General features: G+C 37.0%; 1 protein-coding gene and 1 long non-coding RNA gene across 9 annotated transcripts in view; one reads left to right on the top strand and one right to left on the bottom strand.

Annotated features, from left to right (window-relative positions):
* CFAP20DC (CFAP20 domain containing) overlaps positions 1-10,656 on the top strand; it is a 300,976-nt gene that overhangs the window by 202,025 nt on the left and 88,295 nt on the right. For all 8 annotated transcript variants that reach the window (XR_001889627.1, XM_017894221.1, XM_017894224.1 and 5 more), the window contains one exon: positions 7,932-8,309. Coding sequence is in view for 7 of the 8 variants with exons in the window: in XM_017894221.1 (XP_017749710.1) it covers positions 7,932-8,309 (378 nt within the window). In the remaining variant the exon portion in view is untranslated. The remainder of the gene's footprint in view (positions 1-7,931; positions 8,310-10,656) is intronic.
* The window catches only part of LOC108543632 (uncharacterized), a 203,943-nt gene that overhangs the window by 172,034 nt on the left and 21,253 nt on the right, over positions 1-10,656 (bottom strand). The gene's annotated exons all lie outside the window — the stretch shown is intronic.

Below are 10,656 nucleotides of genomic sequence, written 5' to 3'. Positions count from 1 at the left end.
AGACTGGATTAAGAAAATGTGGCACATATACACCATGCAGCCATATAAAAGGATAAAAAAGGATGAGTTCATGTGCTTTGTAGGGACATGGATGCAGCTGGAAACCATCATTCTCAGCAAACTATCGCAAGAACAGAAAACCAAACACCGCATGTTCTCACTCATAGGTGGGAATTGAACAATGAGATCACTTGGACACAGGAAGGGGAACATCACACACCGGGGCTTATTGTGGGGAGGGGGGAGAGAGGAGGGATAGTATTAGGATATATACCTAATATAAATGACGAGTTAGTGGGTGCAGCACACCAACATGGCACATGTATACATATGTAACAAATCTGCACGTTGTGCACATGTACCCTAGAACTTAAAGTATAATAAAAAAAAAAGCTTGTCTATTTGCAATCTAATATTCCACCATTTTTGCTAAATGATAGACATCTTGCAGATAAGCATTTGCTTGTAGATAGTAGTTTTCACAAGAAATCTTTAAAGTGTTGTCATTTAAAAGAACTGAAGTCTAACTTACAGAAAAATATGTTTCGCCTTGAAAAATTAGAAAAGCCTAATCATTTTCCCAAAATATTCATACGATGATTGTGCCCTTCCCACACAGTACCTGTAACTTAGGCTATGATTTTTCTGTAAAGTATCATTTGCTACACGTAAAGATGTCACGAAAATAATTTGGCCAAACCTTTTTAATATCAGGCATGCTGCAGGTTATTTACTTGTTTAAAACTGTGGTATCTTCCTTTTTTATTTGTTTACAAACTCATAAAATGTATTATAAGACACAACTATCACTTATCTTTGTCACCCAGAGGAAATTGTATTACTTTCATCATTTGCCACAAAATTCAAGTAGAAGCACAAGTACTTCTTGGGGATGGTTGTTATGAAAACATTTAAGATATATTTGAATTGCCAGTCTTGTTATCATCAGAGAAGAAATTATTTTTTTCATTCTGTTAGGACTATCTTTAGCTGAATTTATGCAAATAACCGTGCTCTTTAGTCGACAACAGAAGTATACCTATACTAGCTCTGTTGTTTGCTAATGCTGTTGTTCAACTAAAAGGTGCTATCAATCCACACACTTAGTTACTAACATGATAGACAAAACTAAAAACTCCTGCTGACTCAATCTCAATTACAAATTCAAAACTACCATCAAAAGTGTGTTTTGAATATCACAGATGTGTTTTGTTACAGAACTTTTAAGACAGTTATATAAGATTTTTTTCATGGTGGAATTGAATTTAAAACTCCATTGAAATATAAATAAATAGGATCGTCCACTTTTACAAAGGCTAAAATAGAGTTCTATTCTGATTCACTCAACATTAAAGTTGTGGTACAAAGAGCCTGGGTCCCATCTGCTCCAAGTAGGTGGCCCTCAAGAGTCATTAAAATTATCTTTTTAAAATTACAACTCAGCAAGAGCAATCCATTTTGTGTAGCCAGAAATTATTGTCCAAATGCCCATCTGCATGTCCTTTTAAGAAATGTAGTTCAGCAGAGGAAGTGCTGGCTCCTTGGGGAAATCATTCTCATCTTCGGCGTACATATGCTGTGCTACAGTTAATCAGGCAAACTCTATTGATGTTCCTGGCACTGGGGCGTGATTGAATATTTAACAAACAAATGTTTCTGAGCCCAAAAGACAAACGGTTCAAGAGATTTGGGACTTTAAAAAATATATGTTAAGTTAAATCAAAAGGATTTTGTATTTGTTCTTCTGAGAAACAGACGAACAGATGATTGGAATGTGAAAATGGCATGACAACTTCTTTGCTACTCTGACAAATTATATTCAATTGCTCTACAGGTTTTCAGTAGCTAAATGATAAACTAAGAGGAGAATAGTGGTTATTTTTCAACCAGATCATGGTACACTAACGTCTCATGCACATAACAGATTTATATGTTATATAGAAAAAAATTCATCCCAGAACATGTTGAGCCCAAATGAATTACACACGTGAAATCAATAAACATCATCTCTACCTTATTAAAGAGGCAAAAGCATGCCTCTTCTTCTTATAACAATGCAAAAAGAGGAATAGGGTTTTGCCAGTGCACCCACTCCTAATAAATACTGTACTTTTTAAAAATTCTCCGTGTATTTCTTCTCTAAATGAGAAGCTGACCCAATGCAAATCAAAACACTACTCAAATTTAGTCTCCTATGTCATCTTGCCTTTCTTATTCATCCCAGTTTCTCTTTCAGAATCTGAAACCAAAATTAGTAGTTCTAGGGCAGCCAAGGCAAACAAGCCTTTGTACCCTGTCCAGATTCTCCAGTTATTTGTTCTTTCCATATATTTAAAATAGCATGGAAATGTATTACTGTGGAAATGCAGGGTAACCAGGAGAATGCTCACCAGGGTACACAGCTAAATCCATCTGCTTCTCGGCTGATCTTCAAACCAGAGTATATCTTAGGAAAAATGTAAGATGAATGTCCATGTACATACTCATGAATATTTCTATGTATATAATCACTGCTCATGCCAAGCAAAGAGAAATGCTTTCCACCTGAGTAAACTGCTAGAAGGAAGAAAAGGCTATACTCTGACCCACCGCAGATGGGAAAATACACTTCTTACCAAATGCACTGATTTTAAGGTGTTTTCTGAATGATGTGGCAAACATCTAGTTTTCCATGCAGCCCTCTAAATTCCCAAAATAGTACATCTGAAATTCCTAAAATGACATCTACTATCTTCTACCTTATTATGTTATTACTTTTTAGGTATTATTTCTCTGTTAAACTTTATACCTCTTGAAGGAGTGCCCCGTCCTTCTTACCTGTGTATCTTGTATAGTGTCTAGAAATTGCCTCACACAGAGTAGGAGCTTAATAAATATCTATTGAATTAATGTATACCGAAAACACTTCCAATTTCTACCTATGTCATATATAAAATAGCATGTCTTCATTTTTTATGATGGAAATTAATGAGTAGAGGATCTTTTGATCACAGAAATCTCACTGCCAATTGTATTTGACAATTACAGGAAAATAAACTGCAATGTTTTAAAAAAATTAGAGAAGACATAGCCCTGTCTCACTACCAGACCAAATTAAAAAACATCTATGCTAGTTCTACCAATACCGTCTCAAAACTAGGACTTGGGAGGTGTTTACTCTATTTTTTTTTTTTTTTTTTTTTTACCTTCTTCTGTAGACAAGAATAAACTTTTGTTCTTTATCTCTATGAAAAAAAAAATTGCAAGAGTCACCACTTTATTACCTAGTGATTTAGAACACCGGGCATTTTTTTCAGGTAGCTCTGAGAGTCTTTCAAGTTTTCTGCCTGAAGGCAGAGTTCTTCAACCATATGAACATCCTAGGGTGCCCAGACTGGTGGGGAAGGACAAACTCACCCCATAAGTGGCCTACAGCAGAGAGGGTTGCCCAGGGCCTGCAACTGAGGTTGTGCAGGGACTGTTGCATTTGCAGAAATCTTTTCGCCTGTCTTATTTTTTCACTTGGGCCACAAAGCAAGGGCCCACAGATTGGCACCCAATCACCATCTTTTCTTTACCCTATCTGGAACACTGAAAGATAAGTTTCTCCATCAGTTATAAATGTGTGTGTGTGTGTGTGTGTGTGTGTGTGTGTGTGTGTCTCAGAAGATGAAGCTAGTGTAGACAAAGAAAATATATGCCCAGGATGAGTACCAAGAAGAAATGTTTATAAAAGATCCTTAACAATACAGTTCTCATCCTTAGTGTACTGTAGGTACACTATTTGTTAGGTGAGGGGTGTTTTTTAGTATTATTGATTATTTTAATTTACTCCTTTAGATATTTCAGTATTATATTTTTAACAAGAAAATCACTATTTTGAAGTTTTTTTCCTATAGTCATTCCATTTTCTATAGTCATTCCTCGTTATTTATTTCAATAGGTTTTTGGGGAACAGGTGGTGTTTGGTTACGTGATAAAGTTCTTTAGTGGTGATTTCTGAGGTTTTGGTGCGCCCGTTAGCTGAGCAGTGTGCACTGTACACAATGTGTAGTCTTTTATCCTTCACACCCATCTCACCCTTTCCCCTGAGTCCCCAAAGTCCATTGTATTATTCTTATGCCTTTGCACCCTCATAGTTTAGTTCCCACTTATGAGTGAGAGCATACAATGTTTGACTTTCCATTCTTGAGTTACTTCACTTAAAATAATGGTCTCCAATTCCATCCAAGTTGCTGCAAATGCCATTATTTTATTCCTTTTTATGTCTGAGTGGTATCCCATATATATCACATTTTCTTTATCCACTCGTTGATTGATGGGCATTTGGGCTGGTTACACATTTTTGTGAATCGTGCTGCTATAAACATGCGTGTGCAAGTATCTTTTTTGTATAATGACTTATTTTCCTCTGGGTAGATACCCAGTGGTGGGATTGCTGGATCAAATGATAGTTCTGCTTTCAGCTCTTTAAGGAATCTCCACATTGTTTTCCATAGTGGTTGTACTAGTTTACATTCCCATTGTTGATGAGAATGTAAAACCTCTTATAAGAGGTTTTAAGACCCAAGTATACAAGAGGACTTCAAAAAGTTAATGGAAAATGCCTATTATGAGAAAACTATATATTGATTTTTTAAAAATGCACCAAAATAAACTTGTACTAACTTATTATAACATGTCTGAACAGAATCTAGTTTGGAGCACTAAGGAAGGATAAGACATCAGTTTGAGAAAAATCCCTTTTCAGAGCAATATGAATTCTGCTAAAATTGAAGCAAAAACCGACATCAAATTTATGGTGAAACTTGGATGGAAGAATGGTAAAATCATTGTTGCCTTACAAAAAGCTTATGAGGACAATGCCCCCAAAGAAATAAGCAGTTTACAAACTTGTTTCAAGAAGGGATGAAACAATGTTAAAGATGAAGCCCTCAATGGCAGGCCATCCACATCAATTTGTGAGGAAAAAATAATTTTATTCATGCTGTAATTGAAGAGGATGAAGACTAACAGCAGAAACAATAGACAACACCATTGACATCTCAATTGGTTCAGCTTACGTAATTCTGACTGAAAAATTAAAGTTAAGCAATCCACTCAATGGGTGCCAAAACCATTGTGCCCAGATCACCTGCAGACAAGAGCAGAGCTTTCAATGGAAATTTTAAACAAGTGGGATCAAGATCCTGAAGCATTTCATTGAAGAATTGTAACAGGAGAAGAAACATGGCTTTACCGCTATGATCCTGAAGACAAAGCACAATCAGAGCAATAGCTACCAAGAGGTGGGAGTGGCCCAGTCAAAGCACAAGTGGACCAGTCAGCAGCAAAGGTCATGGCAATGGTTTTGGGCATTGCTCAAGGCATTTTGCTTGTTGACTTTTTGGAGGGTGAAAGAACAAGAACATCTGCTTATTATAAGAGTGGGTTGAGAAAGTTAGCCAAAGCTTTGGCTGAAAAACACCCACAAAAGCTTCCCCACAGTCTTTCTCCACCACGACAATGCTCCTGCTCACTCCTTTCATCAAAAAAGGTCAATTTTGCAAGAGTTTTGTTGGGAAATCATTAGGTATCCACCTTATAACCCTGATTTGGCTCCTTCTGCCTCCTTTTTGTTTTATAATCTTAAAAATCTTTAAGAGGCACCCTTTTTTCAGTTAATAATATAAAAAAAGACTGCACTGGCGTGGTTATATTCCCAGCATCCTCAGTTTCTTAGGGATGGACTAAGTGGCTAGCACCATGGCTTACAAAAGTGACTTGACCTTGGTGGAACTTATGTTGAAAAGTAAAGTTTATATTTTTTATTTTTATCTTTTAATTTCCTGGAGCTTTTTGAAGTCCAACCTTGGACCTTTCTTGAGAGCACAGTTGTCTACTAATCTCAACTACATTTCACAAGAAGAAAAAATATAACAGGGCAGGGGTTAGGGATCTCCTCATACTCTGTGTAAGAGACTGCAAGAATTACTCAGTATGATGTACTTTGCCTTTGACATACTGACTTGAATTCTCAAACCAGTCCAGCTTCTCTATCATCACTGCCATTGCCTTAATTCAGGCACCTCAACAATCCTAATAACAGCAATACAATAGTCTACTGATTGGCCTCCAGTTCTACTGTCTCCACGAGCCAACCCAGACACTCCACAAACGGTAGCCATAAATATGTACCCATGCCTTCTATTGTGTGTCATTGTGACATTCCCCTGCTTCACACAGTGACTCCTCTTTGCCTTCAGAATACAGTCCCTGGATGGCAGGGATTATGTTCTGGTCTATCATCACACTCCAAGCATCTGTAGCACCTAGATGAACTTGGCCCATGATGAGGAAGAAAGGAAAACAGAACAGTAAATAAGCTAGATTCCCTGTAATTAAAAGCTTTTGTAGATCTCTCCCTTGTCCCTTGCCCAACCGAGAGCAAACTCTCTCACCTTTACTCATGCTTCACTTCTGTAAGGAAGATTTCACCAGAGATTGTAATCATTATGTTGAGTGTGTATGATGGTCAAACATTCAGGAAGAAATTGAACAGTCCAATTAGTCACCCAAATATTTGTTTTTAAAATGCCAACCCTTAGAAATAACTAGATGCTGGGTTCTGTATGTCTATAAATTGAAGGGTGAAGGAATAGCTTACTGAAACTGAATGTTAAGATACGCATTGTCAGACACCAAATAATGTCTTCAAAATGTTCTCTGCTTTTTTGTTTTTTCTCTATTCTATCATTTCACATCCGTTTATTATATTTTTTGTTTGGTTGGTTGTTTTTTGTTTGTTTGTTTGTTTTTAGATGGAGTTTCGGTCTTGTTGCCCAGGCTGGGGTACAATGGTGTGGTCTCACCTCACTGCAACCTCTGCCTCCCGGGTTCAAGCGATTCTCCTGCCTCAGCCTCCCGAGTGGCTGGGATTACAGGCATGCATCACCATGCCCGGCTAATTTTGTATTTTTTTTAGTAGAGACGGGGTTTCTCCATGTTTGTTAGGCTGGTCTCGAACTCCCAACCTCAGGTGATCCACCTGCCTTGGCCTCCCAAAGTGCTGGGATTACAGGCATGAGCCACTGTGCCCCGCCATATATATTTAAATAAATTAGTCAAATTGGAAGAATCTACCATGACAAGTACATGCAGTGATCACACAGTTTAAATGTATTATTTTATAACATAAAAATCTATCAATTGAAATAGCACTACATTTCTCATTTTCATTATCTACTTTCATTACCATTGATTTCATGTTTGTAATTCTTCCTTTATCAGATTTTTTAAATTTAAACTTTTGCTTTTCTATGGATAATCACAGAACTATGGACTTGTAAAATTATTGTAGCTTTCATTTTCAGCTTTCCAAGTATTTATATTTAATGAGGTTCACATTTTGTGGAAAATATCTTTCTAAAACTAAAATTTTCATGTAAGAAAATACTTTATAAAACATGTTCCATTATCTATTGCTCTTGAAAACAAAACTGCCCTACAATAAGGTAAAATTCTTCCCTAGGCCCACTTGTATTTATTAATAGAGTACCATTTCTCTGCTTAAGTAGGCTAAATACCATAAGTTCTAGTTATTTCTTTTTCCATGGAGTTAACTTATCAGAAAGTCAAAGTATATGATTCTTAGATGTTTTAGATGACTTGCTCTGGATTATCTTCTTTTAGACATTTTTACTTCTTAAATGTTCTCTTGTTATTCATGAGTAGAAAATATGCCTTATCCAGACCAACTACTGTATAGCAGGACATTTTAGCAAATGGTTTATACCTATTTGCATTGCTACTTTTAGTTACTCATGTTTTTCTTTGCCGATTAAAGTAAAATCTACATATATGTGCTTTTGCTTTATTCATAGAAAATATGAATTTATTAAGAACTTGTACTCAGTAACTTATTCACCACAAATTTCTGCTCAAAATGATTTTTACTTTGTTCCCCAACATAGGGTGACCACAGTATCCAGGGTTCTCGAGGCCCAACAACTGGTCCTTCGGAGTTAACTCAGTTAACATTAGAGAGCCTGCTGGGGGAGGCTGCAAAGCGGACAAGTAAGGAATACCTAAAGAGCGCCTACACAGAAGCAGGAGCAACAGAAAGCCAGGATTCCTCGGTGGAGCAAATAGATAGAAACAACTTTCAAATGAGTTTGTTGCCTACAACATGCTTTCCTCCATCTGGAAGAAGGTGTGGATCCTGTCAGAAAACTCCAGACCCTGTAATCAAAGCGAAGGACCTACCAGCCCAGCAAGTGCCAGCTTCACTAAACAAAACCTCCCTGAAAGAAATCTCAGGGGAAAGGCTGAGCTCAATCCCTGAAGCATCTGTAAGTGGTTCCGTGTGGTTTACAGATGCTGGCAATGCATCCTGCTGTGTTCCGTTCTGTTGCACACATGTTTTTAGCAGTATCTCTTTTTCATCATTTGGGTGATCAGTATTGTATTTTCTTTCCTATTCTGATGTGTTTTAGTTTGGTAACAGCAGCTGTTAAAGAGTCTACTGCACATCCCAAGGATAATAGAATACCTCATGTTTTTAATGAGAAAGATAATTACGTAATTTTCATCATAACAGTTATTTTATTTTCTAGTTACTTCCCATAATTTGTAGTTATCACTGCCTGCAAATTATAAATGATGATCTTATTTTTCAGCGAAAAGCTTGCCAGTAAAATTGACAAATTTTCAATAACAATCTACATTAGGAGCCGTAAAAACATCATTATTCTATTCACTTTCTGGTCTCTCTACAGCAGTTCCCCAAATAATAAATGATATGAGTGAAGGTTAACAGTAAAGCAGTGTCATCGAATAAATCCCTCAGCTAGTTTGGTGGCTGTATTCGTGTCCATCAGATTGATTTTTTCCTTCCTATATTAGTACTTTTCTTCCTTCAATTCCCCTATAAGATGCACTTAGAAACTAGAAAACAAATGAGGCTATGCAGAACAAATGACATGTATATTCCATTTTTTAAAACATTAAAGATTTTCTTTATGTTTCATGTCCTAAATATTCTGTGGGTGTTGCATTGTAAAGTTTTGGTTCAATTATGTTCTAAGCAAGTTAGAGTGGATTAATTATTACCTGGCATAGGTAGTAGATATATTCATCATTACCATCAGCAAAATAGAAGTGGCTAATATTTTGTGAACATTGATTATGTGCCAGTCACTGTCCCAAGCCCTGTTCCATGAAGTACTCCACTTAATCCTCACAGCAACCTGCAAGATAAGGGCTGCTATTATTCGCACATCATTTTCAGATGAGGAAACTGAAGTTTAGAATGGTTATGCAGTTTGTTGAAGGACAACAGCTAGTTAGTTGAGGAGGGACAACTTGAATCTAGATTCTGACTCTAGAACTGTTGCCCATATCCAGCCTGCTATGCGGCATAAACATGGGTTAAGTCTTGTAAAACTGATGCCTCTCTCAAGAAACATCCAAAGATAGAACTGAAATGTGTTCCTCTTTTTCGATCACATGCATGTGTGCGCTTGTCTTTGTATGTGTTTGTGTACATGAGAAAATAGTAAATCACTTAATCTAGTGAAAATGTATTTGCTTTGTGGTGATTTAGGATGAAAGTTGTCAGTAATTTTTTGCATGTTTTTCATTTTTGAAAACTTTTTTAAAACGAACAAACGTTCTTGCTCCACCTAATTGTAATTTTTTTCCTTTGGTTGTGCTAATGAATTTGAGTGTAGCTAATAGACTAGCCTTATAGATTTATTCTATGGTACTGCTTCACTTGACTGCAGCCAATACTGGGCTGCCAAAAACAGATACAAAGCAAGTCTTTGAGAAGCATTCCACTTAGGTTCCTCCCTAATTTCTTGTCCACTACCTTCTATTAGATAAAGTCTGTCATCCTGTATATCCAAAAACTTAATGATTTTCAATCTTTTTATTTTTTCTGTAGAAGTAGAACAAGTGCACAAAGATAAGTTTGGAAACTTCAGGCACAAATGAACTTGAAGTAGTCAACAAAGTACACTACCTAAAAAATAGTTCTCTCTAGTAATACCAGGAAATAATAAAAGGAACAAAGAGAGCAAAGTTTGGAGGAAGAGCCAGGGACTTACTCTCACCTGTTATCTTCATTTAAGAGGCTTTTCTGATAAGACAGTTTCCAGAAACCACAAAGCACAAGCCTGGTATGTCTCTTCTTCCTCAAAGGAACACTATGAGAATATTCATTCCATTTTACGGTTAAGGAGACTGACTCAGAGCAATCATTTCAAAGGGATGAAGAAGGGGAAGGAACTTAATCTTTGAGGGTTTAAAGGTATAAAGGCCTTGCTTCCCATACATGCAGAGAAGTTTGAACTCAGTATCAAAACTCAGACCAATAAAATGTTGTGTCTCAGCTGGATGTGGTGGCTGACACCCGTAATCCCAGCACTTTGGGCAGCTGAGGCAGGAGGATCACTGGAGCCTAGGAGTTGGAGACAGCCTGGTCAACAAAGACCTCTTCTCTACAAAAAAAAAAAAATAAAGAAAATTATTTTTCTTTCACATGATGATGTGCACCTGTAGTCCCAGCTACTTGGAAGGCTGAGGTAGGAGGAATTTTTGAGCCCAGGAGTTCAAGGCTGCACTGAGCCATGATCACACCACTGCACTCCAGTCTGGATGACAGGCAAGACCCTGGCTCAAAAAAAAAAAAAAAAA

Source organism: Rhinopithecus bieti, unplaced genomic scaffold (genome assembly GCF_001698545.2).
Source record: "Rhinopithecus bieti isolate Rb0 unplaced genomic scaffold, ASM169854v2 scaffold_21649, whole genome shotgun sequence".
In the NCBI taxonomy this organism is placed as follows: domain Eukaryota; kingdom Metazoa; phylum Chordata; class Mammalia; order Primates; family Cercopithecidae; genus Rhinopithecus; species Rhinopithecus bieti.
The sequence above is the reverse complement of the archived record's forward strand: the minus strand, read 5'-3'. Positions and strand labels throughout refer to the sequence as shown.